Source organism: Gigantopelta aegis, chromosome 3 (genome assembly GCF_016097555.1).
Source record: "Gigantopelta aegis isolate Gae_Host chromosome 3, Gae_host_genome, whole genome shotgun sequence".
Lineage (NCBI taxonomy): Eukaryota > Metazoa > Mollusca > Gastropoda > Neomphalida > Peltospiridae > Gigantopelta > Gigantopelta aegis.
In genome coordinates, this window is record NC_054701.1 from 68,198,419 (window position 1) to 68,221,152 (window position 22,734).

Here is a 22,734-nt window from a genome sequence, read left to right on the forward strand (position 1 = left end):
TGCGAAGGGTACCCTCCCCCATCCCCCCCCCCATAAACGATGGGGGGTCAGACTATCACATAGCAATCACATACTTGTCACCGTGATATATCCGACGATAAAGTGAATAATTACTATCTAGAGAAGACCTATAATGCATTTGCGTCAAAAAGGAACCGATGAATTGGCATAAATTAGCGGGACATTGCCCAGTGGTAAAGCTATGGCCTGATGTACGGTCGGTCCAGGATCAATACCCGTGAGTGGGCCCACTGGACTATTTCTCGTTCCAGCCAGTGCACCACGACTAGTATATAAAAGGCCGTGGTATGTACTATCCTGTCTGAGGATGTGTATATAAAAGGCCGTGGTATGTACTATCCTGTCTGTGAGGATGTGTATATAAAAGGCCGTGGTATGTACTATCCTGTCTGTGAGGATGTGTATATAAAAGATCCCTTGCTACTAATGTTAAAACGTAGTGGGTTTTCTCCAAGACTTTATGACGAAATTACATAATGTTTGATATCGAGTAGTCGATGATTAATAAATCAATGTGCTCTAGTGATGTTAAACAAAACAAAACTCGTAGTATTTTCTATATATTCTCTTCAAAAAAGTAGCGGAATGTAGGAAATAACAGTCAGTTAAAGAAGTATCAAGAGGTATCACTGTCTAGGAAGAGATGCTTGATAATAAAGGAATTTGGAAGAAATGACAACCAACAGTTCATGTTGGCTGCAAACGACCTTGAAACAAGATAGGGATGACATGAAAATTGGACGTTCACGTCTTTTGATCAGTAATAAGTAATACCCCCACGATTCGTCAAACATTCGTTTATTCCACGTGGCATGCTACGTACCAATGTTCCAATGACGAAGTGAGGTAGTCGTAATTGGCCAAGTTCAGCTAAAGTAGCCGGCGTCCATTGACGTCGCCGTACACGTCTTCCGATCATGTCCCAGACGTGCTCTATGGGGGAAAGGTCAGGGCTCGTTGCTGGCCATGGCATTCTGGTAACGTTTTTCTGCTGAAGGTAGTCATTTATGATATGTGCACGGTGGGCCCGAGCATTGTCGTCTTGAAACAAAAACATCGACTAGCACGGCGAGCAAACGGTGCCAGTATGTTATCCGGGTAGTACTGACCATTGAACAATATGAATTGGTGTTTTGTCCGTCATAGTGAAAAAGAAAGAAAGAAATGTTTTATTTAATGACGCACTTAACACATTTTATTTACGGTTATATGGCGTCGGACATATGGTTAAGGACCACAGATATTGAGAGAGGAAACCCGCTGTCGCCACTTCATGGGCTACTCTTTTCGATTAGCAGCAAGGGATCTTTTATATGCACCATCCCATAGACAGGGTAGTACATACCACGGCCTTTGATATACCAGTCGTGGTGCACTGGCTAGAACGAGAAATAGCTCAATGGGCCCTCCGACGGGGATCGATCCCATACCGAGCGTGGCGTCATAGTGATGCCATCCCATATCGTAACTGAACCACCATCAAATCTGGCATGTGGTCTGAGGTTGGAGTTTGCTTGGCGTTCATTTCGACGTCGCCAAACACGATCACGCCTATCCAAGAAGCCCAGAGTGAATCTGGTCTCGTCAGAAAACATTACACGAGACCATCGACGATCCTCCCAATTTCTACACTGGTGCCTGTTTACCGTGTGGCGATTCGTTAACGGTGGCACAAACCGTGGTCGCCGAGCATGCATATGAGCTATTTGTAGCCTGGTGTAATGATTTGAGTCGATGTTTAAACTCGATCGGCCTCTTGGTGCAGTGGTTAAGCCATCGAACTACAGGCTGGTAGGTACGGGGTTCGCAGCCCGGTACCGGCTCCAACCCAGAGCGAGTTTTTAAGGGCTCAATGGGTTGGTGTAAGGCCTTACACCCTCTTCTTTCTCACTAACCAACTAACAACTAACCCACTGTCCTGGACAGACAGCCCAGATAGCTGGTGTGTGTCCAGGACAGCGTGCTTGAACCTTAATTGTATATAAGTACGAAAATAAGTTAAAATGAAATGAGCTCGATTTCGTAGAACGTGGGTTCTGTCATATCGATCCTGGACTCGTGTGGTTGACCTGGGACGCCCTGAACGGGGTCGATCATCAACATTTTGGGTCTGCTGGTATCCATAGTCTGCAGATTGCAGACGGCTACATCACGCTGAATTCTACCAGTTTGAAGACGTTCTTCACGTCGTAGACACCGCATCACTAATTCAAAGACAAACACTGCATAACATCCAAAGAACAAAGGCTAATTGATCATGAGATTCAGCAAAATTAACAGTAGTAATCACTCAAACATTTGTATGGGGCGGGACGTAGCCCAGTGGTAATGCGTGGTCGGTTTGGGATCGATCCCCGTCGGTGGGCCCATTGGGCTATTTTTTTCGCTCCATCCAGTGCACCACGACTGGTACATCAAAGGTAGTGGTATGTACTATCCTGTCTGTGGGATGGTGCATATAAAAGATCCCTTGCTGCTAATCGAAAAGAGTAGCCCATGAGTGGCGACAGCGGGTTTCCTCTCTCAATATCTGTGTGGTCCTTAACCATATGTCTGACGCCATATAACCGTAAACAAAATGTTTTGAGTGCGTCATTAAATAAAACATTTCCTTCAACAGATGTATCGATCGCTCTATGAAGTGTCAAAATCACGAATTACTCCCTACCCACGTGTATGGGGCTATTGCGTGTCGCACGTGCATATTTTCGGCTTTGTTTGGGTGTTGGGTTGTGCTGCCACGAAAGTTGTTTCCTAGGCAGTTATTTTTTAAAGCTGATCTCTGTTCCAATCATTGCTAATGACATTTGCATTTTAAATTCTCCTACTTTTTTTTAAAGAGGATATTACAAACATCATTTTGTTCTTAGTTTGCAAATGTAAAATAAAAATCGGTTATCCTCCATTGAAGGAATCCGTGAGGTTCTCACATAGGCCAGTAGGAACAATATCTGGAGTGGGTGGGTGGGTGACACAGTCTCTAGTAGGGCCTGTTTCACGGGCCTGTTTCACCAACCAAACTTTCCAACACGCTGTTTTGTATGCCCAAGAATTTCTACCCAATACGGGACCATTGGCGCTTCTTTCCTTTTTCTTTCCTTAAGTGTATGAGACTAGGTAGGGAATGGGGGGGGGGGGGAGTCAACTGACCCCTAGTGCTGGAACGAATCCTCAGATTCGGGTAAAAACGATAGAGATATTCGGACAAAATGTGCTTATCTGCGGTCTTTTTACCATGCATTTATATCATTTCTGTCGGTTGATCGAAGAGAATTAGATGCAAATTATTTCCCCTTGATTTGGGAGTAACTTCCGTAGGTGGCGTTTCAGTAAATTAGTCCTGCACGTGCAGTTTATAGCACGTGTCATTCAGCCTGGGAAACCGACGGGGCAAGTTGTGTTTGGATTTGTTTTGTTGTTGTTGTTGTTGTTGTTGTTGTTGTTGTTGTTGTTGTTGTTGTTGTTGTTGTTGTTGTAAGAGTATGTTGAAATATTAATTAGTGATTTATATGCGAGGAATCAGGAGTTGAGGAAAACATCATTCTGCACACATTAGTTGTAATTCATGTAAAAATGCGTAGTTATTCGTTTACCGTATATAGCTGTTTGGCAATAATGCAAATATGAACAAATTTTGTTATCCAGATTCGGACATTTTCGTTTTAATTCGGGCAAAAACCAGCATGTGTCCCCTCACCCCACCCCACCCCACCCCACCCCCACCCCCTTTACAAAAATGGAAGCCTGTACGACTATGGTTCTTTTGTTAAGTTCGCATAAAGCCTTCTGTATTTATATATCCACTCATGGGTATATACGTCAGCTGTCTGGACTATGTCACTGAGGTAACATTGAGGCCAAAATAACATAACAAAACTTGCAAACAACTTGTATATAATTAAACCGCATTCCACTTCGTATTTTGTCCGTACCGACATTTTACTTAGGTTTTGGAAGGGCTCATGAATCATTTGACTGGTACCATCGTCTTTTATCAAATTACGTTCATTTAAAATTAGGCGTAAAATCCAGTCTAGCTAATGAGCTTTATCGCTCGTCCTGGTTAGTTACTAGTATTTAATTTATTTACGTTATTGATAATCGGTAGAAATAGAAATGTGATTCACAGCTGTTGACTTTAAGAGGTATGGTACGATGACTTTGATTAGTATCTGTGTTAAGTATTTATTCACCAAGCATGAGTTAATAAGAGTTTACCAGAGTTCAAAATAGAGATGATAAAATTCGATTCGGGACAGGGAATCGGACAAACGGAAAACGTGCAATGTTCATTACAAGAGAATGGTTTAAAGTTTTTGTTTAACCACAAAACTAGAACACATTGATTTCTGGTCAGCTGTTAACAGTAGTTGGTTTTATTATTACTTTGTTCTTTTCTTTCTTTGTTTCTTTTATCGCCATATAACCGTAAAATAAAATGTGTTGAGTGCGTCGTTAAATAAAACACTTCTTTCTTTGTTTCTTTTATATTTTTTATATTTCGATCTAAAACAATTTTGATGTTAAGATCATGGTTCACAGATATTCGGACCTCGTCGTTTAAGGGGGTGGGACATAGCACAGTGGTAAATGTTTGCTTGTTGCACGGTCGGTCTAGGATCAAACCCAGTCGGATTATCCATTGGGCTATTTCTCGTTCCAGCCAGTGCTCCACAATTGGTGTACCAAATGCCGTGGTATGTACTATCCTGTATGTGGGATGGTGCATATAAAAGATCCCTTGCTGCTAATCGAAAAGAGTAGCCCATGAAGTGGCGACAGCGGATTTTCTTTTATTATCTGTGTGGTCCTTAACCATATGTCTGACGCCATATAACCGTAAATAAAATGTGTTGAGTGCGTCGTTAAATAAAAGATTTCCTTTGTCGTTTAAGGGGAGTTAACACTTGCTCCACATCACTCCCCAAGAAATAGTTCAAGGAAAGTAATTCGCTGCTACCCGTATCATACACGTGGATTTATATGGCCTCAATATGGTGAATTATTAAATGGCTCCCCATAAGTTAGGGGAGCAAGTACTCCACACACGCACGCACACCACCACCACCATCTCCACCACCCCAATTTCTTTTCATGTTGAGGTTTTGATATTGGTAATTTGGCTACTAATAACTGTTTAAAATAAAATAAATAAAACGGGTAACGCAATGTACTAAATTATTGTTTTTATTTTCCAGATAATTCTGCTTGAAAAAAAAAATAACCACATAACAAATTACCAAACACTGCACTCATCTATAGGACTTGATGATGATCATTGATGATGGTAGTGGTCAGCTCAAAGCTTCAGAACGGTTAACATTAATCCATTCGACTTACTAGATCTAGTTTTATTCCGTTTTGCAGTGAAAGTGTTTTCTTATTGATTAATGATAAAGCAAAACTGAATGTTGGCTTCAAATCAGGACGACATTTCAAAATATTTTATTCCTTTATTAATGATAAATGCAACTTACAAATATTGGCAACAAATTCAGAACAGGAAGGTCTTTCAAAAGGTTTTACTCCTTGATTTAGGATAAAGAAATAATACTAATTAATGGCAACAAATCCAGAACAAGACATTTCGAAAGGTTTCTTGTTGCTTTATTTCCTGGAAAACGACGTATCAGGTCTTTTCTGATGGAAATAAAACTATTGTGAAATCACTCATCCAGAGACTGAAGATAAATTACGAAGAGGAAGTTTCAGATTTCTTGTTGCTGTAGTTAATGGAAAAACGAAATATCGATCTCTTGTAGTGATAAAACGGGTCCAGTGTAGGCAAAACAGAAAGAGGATGATGTTTTAAGTGTTCTTATTTAATGTTAATGTGATTGATTTCCTTAAAACTACATTAATACCAACAAATTAAAGACAAAAATGAGAAAAAAAAGAAGGAAATAACCTTGTGTCTGAATGATTCTACCAGTTGTAAACTTTCCGAGTGTTAAGTAACTGGTACCTTTTAGACAAACCAGAAAAAAAACGTTTCAGAAGTTTTCTTTTTGTTTATATTTTTTTTTTTTTTTTTTTTAACATAACAATATGTCGGTCTCTGATAGTGATCAGAATTTTGGAAACCAACATATGTCGATCTCTGATAAACGCTTTCAGTGTGAACTCTGCACAAAATGCTACGCAAGCAGTAGCAGTCTAAAACAGCATGTGCTCATCCATTCCGGCGTGAAACCGTTCATGTGCCACGTGTGTTCCAAAGCGTTCTCTCGAAAGAGTGCTCTGAAAATTCACATCCTCTCACACGGCGAGAAATCTTTCCAGTGCGAGGTATGCTCGGAACGCTTCGCACGCAGCACGGGCCTCAGAGCTCACATGTTTATCCATTCTGAGAAAAGGTTCGAATGCGACGTCTGCTCGAAGTGTTTCCGAAGACCAGGCGACCTGAAGAAACACACGGCAACTCACATCGGCGAAAAACCGTTCAAATGCGAAATCTGCTCAAAGAGTTTCGCTCATAAGCGTACTCGGGCCGACCATACGCTGATTCATACTGGAGAGAAACCTCTCGAATGCATAGTGTGTGAAAAACGCTTTTTGGGCGGCATCAACCTGAAACGCCATATGTTGACCCACACGGGCGAAAGACCTTTCGTCTGTGGAGTCTGCTTTAGGGGCTTTATCCGGAGCAGAGATCTCAAGAGCCACATGGCAATCCATGTGGGCAGGAAGGATTTCCAGTGCGACGTGTGCCTCAAGTATTACACCCGGAACCACGATCTCAAACAGCACATGCTGCTTCACACTGGCGACAAGCCCTTCAAGTGTGGAATATGCTCGAAACGGTGCGCAACAAGCGGCCGTCTCAAGAGTCATATGATCAGCCACATTGACGAAAAACCTTACACATGCGAGGTGTGCTCGAAGTGTTTTAGGCGTAAAAGCGAACTAAAAGAGCACTCGTTAATGCATACCGACGAAAGGGGTTTCCCGTGTAAAGTGTGTCCGAAGAGCTTCAAGGGGAATCGTAGTCTAAAAAGCCACATGAGGATCCATACTAGAGATGACGTGCAATGTCCGAAAAGCTTCAAGGGGAATCGTAGTCTAAAAAGCCAGATGAAGACCCATACTAGAGATGACGTGCAAAAACAGTCGGATCAAACATAATTTATAAGCGTTAGATTAAACTGAAATGCGGAGGTGGATCCAGGATTTGTCGGGGGGTTTTTCAATTATTTTGGGTTTTTTTTTTAGGGTGGCGAGTGGAGGCTTTCTGCCAGAAAATAATTTGAGGGTACGTAATAAACATAGAACACTATACTATTACATAATGTGTTTTCCCTTTATTCAAGACCCTGTAAATATTTCCTAATAGAATTATTCTTTTTGTGCGGGTATTAAGTTGTAATATCTTGTGCCCATGTTGGTCATGGTATAATGTTAACATTTTAAAACAAATATTAGTAAACAATTTTGGCCATTAGGTAACTTTGATACAGCACTAATTTGAACAAACATAACCGCCTATTTTGAATATCTAATGCCCTACTTTAAGTAAGAAGTAACTACAAAACATGATGAGCTCACTATACAGTACTGACTATAGTACATTTGCGGCGTAGCCCACTGGTAAAGCGCTTGCTCGATGCGCGGTCGGTCTTGGATCTGTTCCCGTTGGTGGGCATATCTGGCATATCAAAGGCCGTGGCATGTACTACCCTGTATGGGATAGTGCATATAAAAGATCCCTTGCTGCTAATCGGAAAGAGTAGCCCATAAAGTGGTGACAGCGGGTTTCCTCTCTCCTTAAGCATATATTTGACGCCATATAACCGTAAATAAAATGTGTTGAGTGCGTCGTTAAATAAAACATTTCCTTCCTTTCCAAAACCTGATGGTTAACAAATATAATATGCTCCAGTGGTGTAACATAAACTATCGTGTCTAGTTACGGATTGTTCATTGGACACATTGTCTAAGTTACTGATTTCATTGAGCACACGGGGCCGAGACGTAACCCAGTGGTAAAGCGCTCGCTTGATGCGCGGTCGGTTTGGGATCGATCACCGTTAGTGGACCCATTGGGCTATTTCTCGCTCCAGCCAGTGACTGGTACATTTATGGTTATATGGCATCAGACATGTGGTTAAGGACCACATAGCTATTGGGAGAGAAAACCCGCTGCCGTCACTTCATGGGTTACTCTTTTCGATTAGCAGCAAGGGATCTTTTATATGTACCATCCCACAGACAGGGTAGTACATGCCACGGCCTTTGTTATACCAGTCGTGGTGCACTGGATGGAACGAGAAATAGCCCAATGGGCCCACCGACGGGGATCGAGCGAGCGGTTTACCACTGGGCTACGTCTTGCCCCCATACGCACGAAGGCTTGTGCATTTTTACGAAGACCTTGTCTATACCTAGTGTGTGGTGAGTTGTCTTCCTTACCTCCGAAATTAAGAAAAGTTGTTCTTTTAAGTTTAATATTAATATTTAGCGTTTTTATTCTCTAGTTGTTTGCGGGACATGGTCGGTGACAAAGCGTTGTCGCGTTGTCGGTCTGGGATTGACCCCCATAGCTGGGCCCATTGGGCTTTTTATAGTGTTAGCCTCTGCATTAATACTGGTATCGTGTCTGGGTTGGTGCATATAAAAGATTCCTTGCTACTAATAGGGTATCCAATCCTGGACTGAGGAGCCAGCCGAGGCCGGCATTTGTGCCTAGGACAGGCGTGCGCTACAACAGCTGCTCTGAATGTGCATGTTAAACACTCTGGCCTGACCTGACCTAATTGGGGGGGGGGGGGGGGGGGGGGTGTTACCTGGTTTCCTCTAAGACTGTCACAATTTGCAAATGTTTGGCATCCAATAGCCGATGATTAATAAATCAATGTGCTCTAGTGATGTTCTAACGTGAAACAAAAACAAACTAACTTTATTCTCTTGTTGGAGAACAGCCTTTATTACTGGGCAATATTCTCCCCCCCCCCCCCCCCCCCACTATTCTCTAGTTGGAGAAAAGCCTTTATTACTGGGCAATATTTTCTCTCTCCCCCCCCCCCCACTATTCTCTAGTTGGAGAACAGCCTTTATTACTGGGCAATATTTTCTCCCCCCCCCCCCACTATTCTCTAGTTGGAGAAAAGCCTTTATTACTGGGCAATATTTTCTCCCCCCCCCACTATTCTCTACTTGGAGAACAGCCTTTATTACTGGGCAATATTTTCTCTCTCTCCCCCCCCCCCACACTATTCTCTAGTTGGAGAAAAGCCTTTATTACTGGGCAATATTTTCACTCCCTCCACCCCCCACCCCCCATTCTCTAATTGGAGAACATCCTTTATTACTGGGCAATGTTTTCTCTTCCCCCACCCCACCCCCTTAGTTATGTTAGGCTTGGTACGTACATACACCTAGCTACACCATAAATACACACACACACACACACACACACACCACATTAATACGCGCATACACATTAATACGCGCGCGCGCAAAAATACAAAGGCAAAATTGAATTTTATATGGTTCCATGGTCACACAGTGATGGATTTAACTTTAATCAAGTAATTATTATTAATTTTTTTTTTAAACCTTCATATTAGGCTTTCTTCAATTTTACATTTTACTTTTTCGGTTACTATTAAATGCAGAACCCACGACGGGCGCTACAATACATAACACGCGTAGCGGATTCGCACGACGCTTTACACGCATAGAACTTGACCCGCTTATAAATGCCCTTGCTATGTGTTTTCCTTGGCGGATTCCGCACACATTATTGTGAGTTCACAGGCAGCCGTTTACCTCGTCGCATCCTATTAAACATTTGTCGAAGTAAATGAAAGGAAGGAAATGTTTTATTTAACGACGCACTCAACACATTTTATTTACGGTTATATGGCGTCGGATATATGGTTAAGGACCACACAGATATGAGAGAGGAAACGGCTATCGCCATTTCATGGGCTACTCTTTTTCGATTAGCAGCAAGGGTTCTTTTGTATGCACCGTCCCACGTAATAGTTAGAGGACGAGTAACAATACTTTATCGGCGTATAAAGGTAGTGTCGCACGAGACGAAGGCGAGGCGTTAGCCGAGCGTTTTCTCGTGCGACACTACCTTTATACGCCGATAAAGTATTGTTACTCGTCCTCTAACTGTCTTAGAGCAGAGCCAAAATCTCGTGCAGCAATACCGCTTATAAAGTGAATGTCTGAAGTACTTTATCGGGATATAAATGTACTTCACGTGACCAAATATGAAGCTCCCATTGGACTAGAAATTCAGCTGTGCTCTAAAGACAGGAGAGTACATACCACGGCCTTTGTTAAACCAGTTGTGAAGCACTGGCTGGAATGAAAAATAACCCAATAGGCCCACCGACTGGAATCGAGCTACGTGCCCCACACCGACATCGGACACAACGTGACCACACAGACTAGTAACCACGATCAGCATCATCAATGCAAACTTCATAGAGTACGACATGTTGAAAAAAACCCCACCGTAAATAGTTATTAATATAGGTAAACGTGTACAAAAAAGTTTGGAAGCCTGCATTAAGTTCTATCCTAACCGGCCGCGAGCGATTATTTTATAAATCATTGATTTCCATTGCACGTGCGCGCGACGCGACAGATTTATTTCAGGGCTGAACAGTGTGTCATCTTAAAAGCTGGAAAGGTTTTAGTGGATAGAAATGTACACAACAGAAACATTGTCTTCCTTTGTGACTGCAAATCGTTCTTGCAAACCCTCCCAGAAGAGCCACGGGGAAACACTGAAAGGGAAATGCAAGACATACTTAACAGCATTCCCAGTCTAGAGCTCGTCGCGGTAAGACGTGTTTGTGCACACTGCACGTGCTTTCGTGGCTCGACTTGGGTATCCTTAACTTTTGTTGTTTTTATCAGCGAAGTGAAGTTTTCTACTGGGATGTATGCGGCCATTGGAATTGATTGAATGCTGGAACGCTTCTCGTTTCGACAGTCTGCACCACCAGGTTGGATTCTTTTTTAGCGAGATTCCTTGCCTCCACGTCATTTCTCTGTCTGACTATGTTGACTTGCTTTTTTCGTGACTCGTATGACGGCCATTCTGCAGAACGTCACGATTGTTCGCGTTTAGTCTCTACATGTCCGAGCCTGTCCTAGCAGTACTGGAAGATTGACCGCCCCACTCTAAGAAGAAATAGGAAGCGGGGTCGGCCCCTACTACTCTTTTCTAGACTTTACTTTGTTTTATTGTGATACCATTTCGTATCCTCCGGAGACGGGGCCCCGTCCGCACCACTATACCAACCCATGACGACTGGACTATACCCTAGTCTGATTCTCTCTCGTTCAGACGGATCCGGCTTCTCAAGATCTGTATTTCAGCACAGCACTACACCTTCAACGTCTATTGACTGTCAATCTAGGGGTTTTCTTGACAGGATGCAACCCATCTCGTCCCTACAAGCTGTGCACCCTAACGGCCTTAACGAGGCCACTCACGTGGACATATAGATCGGACTTTAAACTTTTAGACCTTCGTTCAAAAGTTTGTCGAAATTACTTTATTTTTTTTAATATTATTAAATAGTCCGATCCTCTCTTCTTTCTCTTATTTATTTTTGGACTGTCCCTCTAAAATGCTCCAAATTATATAAATATTCGACCGAGCAGTCAATTCTTTTTATTTTTGGCTTGTAACTTTTTTACGAATTGCTATTTTCAAAATTCTGCCCATTTTCAACTCTAACCACCCCCCCCCCCCCCCCCCATCTTATCTAATTTCTTTTTGACCACCCGATCTAATCTAGCGACCAAATTTAATGAATAGAATTTTCTTTATTAATTATATTAGAGAAGCGCATCAAAATTTTAAAGGCCCACTATTTAATTTTTGGATGTAAATTTCAAAATTGTCCGCTTAGTTTTTTTCTGTCCCGGGACAAGCCTCTGGCTATCCAGAGACAGGCCCCGGGACGGACATGCTCGAAACTCTAGTGGTATATGAGCATGTAAAAAGTATTCGCACTCGCACTCGCACTCGCACTCGCACATCTCAGGGTTTAGTGAGCATATGAAACCGAATAGGAAGAAGAAGATATGTCGCGTCGCACACGTGCGGTTAGGATACGGCAATTGAAATCAATGATTTCTAAAATAATCGCTCGCGGCCGGTTAGGATACAGCTTTAGAAGATGACCTTACAACAACGCTATGAACGAAAATTTTGCATAAAATAAATCTAAGCCTGCCTTGAATAGAGGCCGGGTCGCGAAGTAAATAGAAGCTTTGTATTCAAGGATTTACGGTATATATGGGACCAAAAAATTTGTCCGATTTTTTAGAGGTGTCCATAGGACTACGGGCCCCCATTTTTGTAAGGGGGCAGGCAGGCTTTTGTCCGAATTAAATGAAAATGCCATATTTGGAGAAAAATTCATTTGATCATATTAGCATTACTACCAAACAGCTATTATAGTACTGCAAACGAATCACTACGTAATTTTACATGGATTACAACTAATTTCGAAGGTAGAAGGATGGAAACACATGGTAAAACGGTCTCGGGTTAGCATATTTTACCCGAATTTCTGAATATTTTTGCCCGAATTTGAGGTTTTGCTCCACGTACGCTTATGGAGGTGTCCTGTTTTCAAGGGTTTATATTGATACAAAACCTTTTGTTATACTCTCGTTTGTTTCCGCTCGTGTCCTAGGCATATTCGATCTTATGAATCCAACAGTTAATAATCCAATAAAGAACCTTTGACTTAAGATATTTTAATGTTTGCTTATATATTTTTTTTAAACAATTAATGATTTTAAGTTTATCATCGAGTAATAGTTCAATACGGCGAAGTTTAGCTGGACGTTCCATATTGAAAATCGATATAGCAATGAAACGCTACGGACTTCTTTTCGACACCGAAAAGGCAACATTAATTTTGCCTACTCTTTACTTTGTCAAATAACGGTTTTATAACAAATTCAAACAATAGGAAAACAATGGATTAAATTCATTGTTGTTTTATGGATCCTTGAAGGAAACTATAAATATTATGTTTGTTATGGATATCAAAACTGTCACTTGATCTTTAATTGCTTAATTGTTATTTGCCAACCGTACCCAGTCATATATATATGTAACGGTGATTAAACATCCAATGGCTAACCTGAGCATGTGTATCGATATACCTTTAATTATCATTTCAAGCAAAAAGCTAAGATGTTGATAGAAATCCCGTACATTGGTGTACCTTTAATTAATACTTCAAGCAGAAAGCTATGATGTAGACAGAAATACGTTTATTGTAAAGTACGTTTATACAAAGAAGTAGGAATGACCGTACTCTGGTGAAACCGGCTTCGATGGCGATGTGGTCAAGCAATCGGACTACAGACTGGTAGGTAGGCCTACAGGGTAGGTACCGGCTCCAACCCAGAACGAGTTCTCAAGGGCCCAGTGGGTAGGTGTAAGGCCACTACACCCTCTTCTCTCTCACTAACTAACTAACAACTAACCCACTGTCCTGGACAGACAGCCCAGATAGCTAAAGTGTGTGCCCAGGACAGTGTGCTTGAACTTTAATTGGATATAAGCACGAAAATAAGTTGAAATGAATAAGTGAAGTGATTCTTCCGTAAACTGCTTGGTCTGCTTTCTCACTTGTTAAGTGATCGAGTTATTAGTGAAAGGAAGGAAATATTTTATTTAACGACGCACTTCAACACATTTTATTTACGGTTATATGTCGTCAGACATATGGTTATGGACAACACAGATATTGAGAGAGGAAACCCGCTGTCGCTACTTCATGGGCTACAAGGGATCTTGTATATGCAGCACCCCACAGACAGGATAGCACATACTGTACGGCATTAAAACTGGCACAGGGTTGAAGCCGGTACCGGGGTGTGAACTCCGTACCTACCAACACAGTGTAACATGGTTTTCATCTGTTTTTAATAATACCAACATATTTGTTCAACTAATATATGTGCATTTTTCGTATTAATATGGCTCTTAATGTCCTTATCACGATCAAAATACATCATTACTGTTGTCAGGTAAAAACACTGAGATAGCGGTAATGACTATTTAATGTTTTTGCATCGTTTACTCCTCGTCGAATTAATGTAGCACCAGTGTTCAACGGTTTCGTTCAACACTTCTTTTCAGTCATTATCAATTAACATAAAATCTGCTGTCTCCGAAACTGAGGTAGTGTTCTTACCATAGTCATCACCATTATCAGCTACTTAACTACTAAGTTTGTTTTGTTTAACGACACCACTAGAGCACATTGATTTATTAATCATCGGCTATTGGATGTCAAACATATGGTCATTTTGACACAGTCATAAAGAGGAAACCCACAACATTTTCTCATTAGTAGCAAGGGATATTTTACATGCACCACCCCACAGACAGGATAGCACATACCACGGCCAGTCGCGTTGCACTGGTTGGAACGAGAAACAGCCCAATGTGCCCACCGACGGGTATCGCGCATCAGGCGAGCGCTTTATCACTGGGCTACGTCTCGTCCTCTAACTACTAAGATGATTATGAGAATAACGAAAGTGATCATTTAATGTTTTTGGGGTTGTTTTTTTTTTACATTGTTTACTACCAATGTATGTAACAGCTGTATTCAAATTTTTTCACAGTAATTATTAATTAAAGGTAGGGTCAACTCAAACAAGAGCCTTAAATGTGTTGGAAAGATACATACCCGGACCACCAACACATACTGACACTTTAGCAAATAAAAAACGCGTAATTTTACAGTTAATAAAAAAAACATTATTATTCCTGCTAACAGGGGGCAGCCATTTTGTTTCGTTTTTGTGACGTCCGGTGGGATAGCTCGGGGCGAAGTGACATCAGCTCCTGACCATGTCCTGTATGTACAGTGTAAACAAAAGCAGTAATTTTCGACAAGGCGCTTCACTTTGATCAACCTGACTTGTAAAACAGCATAAATGACGTAATATTATAATAAATTATTTAACTAAATATATTTCAAGTTGCATTAACGGAACAAAATGGGGTTATAGTATTTTTCTCTGTTAAATAATCCAAAGGAAAAATGTACAAAATTAGGCCTATTGATATGCTACGTTGGAGCAAAAACGACAACCCACGATACCCAAGTGATAATTTTCTTTTCTTTGGGACTACGTAATTGGTCAGTTCTGTGGTTTTTGATGGACAAGTCTACTTAATCAATAGTTTTACAGAACTATTTACAGTAATAAACCATGTCCATTACAATTTTAGGGGCGACAGGTAATATTCCATAATACCGGTATGTATTTTTGTGTCTAGACAGCGACAATTAATTGGCTCGTTTGGTTACCAATCAAATACACACCTGCCAACCAGGAATCACAGGTAGAAGCAACTAACAGCATAGGCCAATTAACTAAGAAAACACTCCGTGTATCATTTCAGTACGTTGGTTAATGCATGGGCAAAACATTGTTAATTGTTTCGACTTGTTGTGTAGCCACTTTGACAATGGTATTTTATTTTGTATTGAAAACTAATATATATATATAGTGCTGGATATACTTATTGCTGGCTTACTGGGATGTGTATTATTACAGAACATTGCAATGTATGACTATTTAATATCCCGCAAAAACCAGGTAGATTGTGTTTCTCTAGTTCTAAGGCTCATTCCTGACGTTACGCGTTAAGTATTACGTAACCACCAGCTCGCCAGAGGGCGTACTCACTGAGATGGTACAAAATGGCTCCGCCCGTTATATACTAGTATAATAGCCATCACATTTAACCGTTTTATTAATTAACTATACGATTATACGTGTTAATATTAAGCAATAATGTGCATTATATATCGTTGAATATGCATACCAGGCCAGATGCCTTAATTGTCCTCTCCTTTAACATAAAATATGTTATTTCAATCTGTCTTCCCCAGGAAAGGTGAGTGATCACTCCCGCTCTCCTCCACACTCACATGGAAAGCTTTAGCAGAGTGAAAAACTGTTCGCCTTGCAAAAATAATTTGCCTTGCAAAAATAATTTTAATACATTTTATGTGAATTTGTGTGATTGCTCGCCTAGCTGGCTGGCGAAAATAATAGCCCAAATGGGCCCACTGACGGGAATGCCGTATGTACAAAAAACCAAAGCAGGGTACCCCCAAAAATGGAACTCGGCATGCGAATTTCTGTAAAAATTAGGGTTGCTAATAAAAACATTCAGCAAATCTTTAAATGGTATGTGACCCCCCATTTTCTTACATGTAGATTAAATGTGAGGTGGCACACTTTTTATTGGTGCACTGCCTGGGTGAGTTGATTCGGTGCTTATATCAGGTTTATTAGTAAACGTTAACATTATCGGTAATATGAATTGATTTGGTACAATGGAACCTATATACACGGCAGCGGGAACTAGAACAAATGCGGAAGTGTAAAATATTTGCAGGGGAGTACACATTGTAAATTGTTCGCCCTATAATGTTATTATTTATTAAGAATAAAGACAAACTATTTTACATTTATATTTGTAACCTATTTTATTAAAATGTATTATTACATGTTTTCTATCAACATGTATTATGAACTGTCGAAATTAGTATCATTATTTAATATTTTACAATAACTTGTCCCTTACGAATAATAAACGTTGCAGGTGCGTGCCGCCATTTGATAATAATTTGAGGCCTTTGTGAAAATCCAAAACATCTGGACCGTGTTGTGTAAAATATATTTTATAAATCGAATAGTATAGACTATTGTTTTTTAATATGTCGATTGGTGTACCCATTAAAGTTCTGCATGAAGCAGAAGGACACATAATTACTTGTGAAACAACAACAGGAGAAGTGTATCGGGGGAAGCTTGTCGAAGCTGAGGATAATATGAACTGTCAAATGGCTACCATAACTTGCACAGGCAGGGACGGCAGTGTGTCCCAGTTGGAAAACGTGTATATTAGAGGCAGCAAAATAAGATTTTTGATATTGCCAGATATGCTTAAAAATGCACCCATGTTTAGAAAAGTTGGAGGAAGTAGAGGTGGTGGTGGAGCAGGAAGGGGGAAATCCGCCATTCTTCGTGCACAAGGTACACATTGTATACAACTAACAACATTATTTTGCATGAACAGAACCAGTGCACCTTGGGAAAAATATCCGCCCGGTCCCCCCTTTACCCTAACCCTAACCCTAACCTTAACTCCAGCCATAACCCTAAACCGTAACTAAAAATAATAATGGAGGGGACCGGGCGGATATTATACCGCACCTTGCAGATGCACAACTTTTAAATTCACACTCAATTGGGGAAAGGAGTGGGAGTTTACCAGGCCCCAAAGGGGCAAAGTTGTCGGCCTGTAAATCTTTTAAGGTGTGAGCTAGTAGTAGGGGGTTTCTGCGAATTACTGTTTGACATATATATTGTCAGGCCTCGTAGCAGTAGGTTTTACAAATGATGTTTATGATAAGAGGTATAATATCCGCCCGGTGTCCCCTCCCCCGTATTATTTTTGGTGGATATTTTTTCGGCATTATAGCCGTATTTAACCAATAAAAAATGGCGATATTGTGATGGTCATTAGTACAATCTTGAACTAGATCAGCAACCAGGGTAAACCAGTCGCAGTGACCCTATTATTAACCAGGGCTTCTAGAATTTGTTTAAAATCCACTAGCCATGGGACCATTGATTTTTAAAATTTACTAGCCACAATTAAAAATTCACTAGCCCTACTTTACTTTAAGTTAATACAATTTTACAATCTAATTAAAATTAGCTCCACTATTACATGTGGATCTAACACCAGCCAGTTGGAGCTCATGTCCACCAATCAAAACCTTACTTGCAGAATCCTGCCAGTGATTTAAAAATAATTTGAAAACATTCCGAATTATCCTGAGGGTATATGACATGTTTCGTGTGAATTACGAATGCCTTAAAACATGTGTTATTTTATAAAATAAATAATTTGTAATGCAAAACTGAAGACTGATTTAGTTGGGGGTTTTTTTAATAAATAAATAAATAATTTTTAATGTAAAATTGAAGACTGATAACCTACCCCGTATGTATTGGTATGGTTTGCTGTACTGCGGCCACTAAAATAGATTCGCCCGATATTTTTAGAATTTGTTTGCTCCCAAATAACACGTATTGGTATGGTTCGCTGTACTGCGGCCAATAAAATAGATTCGCCCGATATTTTTAGAATTTGTATGCTCCCAAATAATGTTATAAAAGGCGAAGTGTGATTGGTCAATATTTAAATTATTATTTACAGACGAAATGTTACGTGGACATTGGGGACTACGCAGTGTTGTTAGTTTTAAAGTAAAGTTTGTTTTATTTAACGATGCCACTAGAGCACATTGATTTTTTATCTTATCATCGGCTATTGGACGTCAAACATATGGTCATTCTGACACTGTTTTTAGAGGAAACCCGCTGTCGCCACATATGCTACTCTTTTTACGACAGGCGGCAAGGGATCTTTTATTTGCACTTCCCACAGGCAGGATAGCACAAACCATGGCCTTTGTTGAACCAGTTATGGATCACTGGTCGGTGCAAGTGGTTTACACCTACCCATTGAGCCTTGTGGGTTTGGAGTCGGTATTTCGATTAAAAATCCCATGCCTCGACTGGGATCCGAACCCAGTACCTACCAGCCTGTAGACCGATGGCATGCCACCGAGGCCGGTTGTTAGTTTTAAATCACTGGCAGGACATGAGCTCCAACTGGCTGGTGTTAGATCCACATGTAATAGTGGAGCTAATTTTAATTAGATTGTACAATTTTACTAAATAATAGAAATAATCAGCTATGTCACCTAAAAAGAGAGAGATAGCTTAGAAACACTAATATTGGACGTTGGAGTAGGGTCAGGATATTCATATTTACAAAATAGACTTAACTGCAACATTTGACATTTTTGTTTTCACTAGCCGTCTGGCATGGCAATTGTAGTTATTTACTAGCCCAACACTGAATATCACTAGCCATGGGAGTGGGGCGACCATAATCTAGAAGCCTTGTATTAACTGTAATTTCGAATCGGATAGTGACAGTGACGACAGTGTCAGTGATAGTGACAGTATCAGTATCCACTGTTCCTCATATGAGGAAGATGGCACAGTTTCCCACTCACGACATATATACACATAAAAGACTAATATTATAAAATTAATGGTAAGAGATTACCTTGCATTTATTCACAAATAGTTATGCACGCATGATGTGTTTTATATAATAGGTCGAGCCTATGTTTTGGTAACTTATTACAATAGTTCTAATCATTATTATTTTTATTTTTTTTGTATACATATACATGTATGCGTACTTTTTACTTACCATTGCCACTCTTGTTTCTCAAAATTAAGTTTTTTGGGGTTTTTTTAAATTATAAAGAAAAAAACCTGGTTATGCAAACCAAAATAGGTTATGCAAAATCTTTTGGCATAACTCCTTTTCAGGTTATGCAAATTTTTAATTTGTGCAGCCCTGTAATCTGTAGATGGGTTACCAGGTACTATTCTTATTTCAATGTTTGCCAAACTGTTGAAGATATGGAACTTGAAATTCCTTCATTTGGTATCGTTTTTAATATTCGCAGCCAAAATTGAGAGATGTCATATGGGAATCTTAATTTGACATAGCAGAAGGCTGATGCAAAATAGTTGCCCTATGCTATTAATCTTTACCATGATCATCAGAATTATATGGTCACTATGAAAACCGACCATATGTACATTTTTACCAAAGCTATAAAAGTGAAAATTTAACAAGTAAATGTATTTGTAATAATGAATCTATAAATTAATACACAAATCATGCGTAAATAAGTTCATATTTCTTAAAACCTATGTAATTGTCACTCAACACCTATTTAACACGTTAGCATGGTATAAGCAGACCTAGCTCAAGCAGTCGACAAATTCACCAATTGCAAATTTTATTTTAATTTGATCAATTTTATGTAGTAATTGACATTTTTTTTGAAAATAACCGTTGAATTCTGCAATTTTTTAAGTTTAATAGACAATTTGGCGAAATGATTTGCTAACCCAGAGCTAGCCCTGTATAAATTAGAAATTCATTGAGCCTCGTAGGAACATAGCAAAGATGATAGAGATAAGGCCCACTTTCCATTAACTTAATTCGCACACATTTTATAGTGTGCGTTTCTGCACACGGAAGTGTACTTTTCCATATCTTCATTTTCACAGATTACTGTACAAAGTTTACATTGTCAGGTGTACTTTAAGCCAAAAGTAGATGTTTCACTTTATGATGTTGCCATGCTGAAAAACTAGTGCATGAAAAAAAAATCACTCGTCAATACCTTTTTCTTTTTTTTCAGCTTGTGGAATTGAGTATATGATAAAGGTCCTAGATGTAAATACGTTGTATCGATAAACTCGCGCACGGAAACACACACAATCACATTAATCAGGGGTGGGCATTCTCCTCGTATCTGCAGTTTTCCTCTCATGGAACATTGCGTTTCCTTGCAGTTTAATCGTCCTTTCCTCCAAAATATTTCAGATGGCACAGATTTTAACCTAGGATTTCAAGAATTTCCAGGACCCCTCTAGATTTCCTCTTTTTTTTTACAGTTCACCAATTCCCACCCCTGATTAAGAAATGTTGCACTTTGACTAACATTGGGAGATATCATTGGGAGATATTTTTTGCTGTACATGTATATATGTATTTTGCCACATACTCGAAACTATAAAATGTTATCTATTTCCGAGTATTCAAAATTGTTAAAATGTTACATTTGGATTTTGATAGCCATTGGTGTAATGTAAAATAAACGTGCATTTTAAAATAAATTTCTATGGATTAATTAGCCTACAGCCAAAGTTTTTTTTATTTCTTTGTTCTTTTTTCCTTCTTCTTTCTTCATAGTTTTTCTTTTTTTTTTTTAAGCTGCCAGAGGTAGAGGACGATCTGGTGGTGGAAGAGGGAATGTTTTCCAGAGAAGACGCTGAACAGTTGAAGCGACCATTGCATATTTTGAATTCATTCATGAACAGTAAACCCATTACATGGACAGACTCCATTTTATTACGTGCATCATCTATCAAACCATTCCCATGTTCTGATAGTGTGGTATCATTCTGTATGTACATTATATGTTCAGTGAAATCATTCAACTTCATTTGTCCATATTGTTTTCATTGCTACAATTGTAAGCATTATTAAATGTAGTAAAACAAATTGTTTTTAATTATTTGTTCTTAAAGGAGGGGACAATTAAGGCATTTGGCCTGGTATGCATATTCAACGATATATAATGCACATTATTGCTTAATATCAACAAGTATAATCATATAGTTAATTAATAAAACGGTTAAATGTGACGGCTATTATATATAACGGGCACAGCCTATTTGTACATCTCAGTGAATACGCCCTCTGGCGAGCTGGTGGTTACGTAATACCTAACGTGTCACGTCAGGAATTAGTCTTCGAAGTGAAGAAACAAAACATACCTGATTTTTGCAGATGCATCGCAATGTTCTGTAGTAATATCCATCCTAGTAAGCCAGCACCAAGTATATATTATTTTTTAATACAACATAAACCACCATTGTCAAAGTGTTGAAATAACTATTATGTTTCGTACATAAATTAACCCACGTACTGATACACTAATATGAGTGTTTTTTTGGTTAATTGGTCTTTTCTTTCTGTGGTTCCTGATTGGCAGGTGTATATTCAGACGGTCCCCAGACACAGTCTAGACACCCTAAAATGTCGTGCCTCTTTTTATTAAGATCACAGGGTATCATGTGGTAGCCGCACGGATACACCTCATATCGTAATGGACATTACCAACCGCCCTGCTATATTACTGTAAGTAATTCTGTAAAATGCTTGATTAAGTAGACTTTCCCATCTAAAATCACAAAACTGACCAATTACGTCGTCCCAAAGAAAAGGAAAAAAGAATCGCTTGGTTATCGTGAGTGGTAGTTTTTGCTCAAACGTGCCCTTCCATTAGTAGTATGCATTTTATTTTTTGGATTAAAAAAAAAATACTATAACTCCCATTTCATTCTATTGATGAAACCTAAAATATATTTAGTTAGTTTATTATACTATCAAGTCATTTATGCAAGTCATTTATGTTTTACAAGTCGGGTCGATGAAAGCAAAGCGCCTTGTCGTAAATTAGAACGTGTGTTTACACTGCATAGAGAAGATGGACGGAGCTGATGTCACTTCGACCCAAGCTATACCACCGGACGTCGCAAAAACTAAACAAAATGGCTGCCCCCAGTTAGCAGGAATAATCGTGGGTTTTTATTAATTCTAAAATTACGCGTTTTTTATTTGTTAAAGTGTTGGTGATCCGGGTATGCATCTTTCCAACACATACGGCTCTTGTTGGAGTTTAGTCTACCTTTAATGATAATATATCATAGTGAGAATTCTTTTGAATTTTGTTTGTATTCACAATTGTAGTTTATATTATATATACCAGTGCTAAATCAGGGTGCCAAATTGTGTTTTTAAAATTGCAGAAACTGTTATTTTCTAAAACAAATGTCAATTATTTTGGCAAGTGTCGGGCTAACGCTGTATATCTTTATTGTTTTGCATTAAATCCATTTTTATGTTTTACATATACATCATACTGGATTCTTCAAATTTGAAAGTAAACCCAGAAGTTTTGTTTTGTATAATTTTAATGCAGTTGAAAAAACAATGTACTAAACTAATAACTA

The 22,734-nt window shown here is 39.4% G+C and overlaps 2 protein-coding genes across 2 annotated transcripts; both read left to right on the forward strand.

Annotated features, from left to right (window-relative positions):
- Nucleotides 1-4,034: 4,034 nt before the first annotated feature.
- LOC121391972 (gastrula zinc finger protein XlCGF8.2DB-like) lies at nucleotides 4,035-7,504 on the forward strand. The gene is made up of 2 exons (XM_041523409.1): nucleotides 4,035-4,166; nucleotides 5,220-7,504. Exon 2 carries the CDS (start codon nucleotides 6,070-6,072, stop codon nucleotides 7,144-7,146), a length of 1,077 nt encoding a protein of 358 aa, XP_041379343.1. The 5' UTR covers nucleotides 4,035-4,166; nucleotides 5,220-6,069; the 3' UTR covers nucleotides 7,147-7,504.
- Nucleotides 7,505-16,630: 9,126 nt separating this feature from the next.
- On the forward strand, nucleotides 16,631-21,220 carry LOC121391984 (small nuclear ribonucleoprotein Sm D3-like). The gene is made up of 2 exons (XM_041523414.1): nucleotides 16,631-17,082; nucleotides 20,930-21,220. The coding sequence occupies exons 1-2, from the start codon at nucleotides 16,764-16,766 to the stop codon at nucleotides 20,989-20,991; spliced, it is 381 nt and encodes a 126-aa protein (XP_041379348.1). The 5' UTR covers nucleotides 16,631-16,763; the 3' UTR covers nucleotides 20,992-21,220.
- Nucleotides 21,221-22,734: the final 1,514 nt, after the last annotated feature.

Coding starts and splice junctions, on each gene's coding strand:
- LOC121391984 (XM_041523414.1), top strand. CDS start 16,764: ATGTCGATTGGTGTACCCATTAAAGTTCTGCATGAAGCAGAAGGACAC. Junction 17,083..20,929: donor CGCCATTCTTCGTGCACAAG/GTACACATTGTA, acceptor TTTTTTTTTAAG/CTGCCAGAGGTAGAGGACGA.
- LOC121391972 (XM_041523409.1), top strand. CDS start 6,070: ATGTCGGTCTCTGATAGTGATCAGAATTTTGGAAACCAACATATGTCG.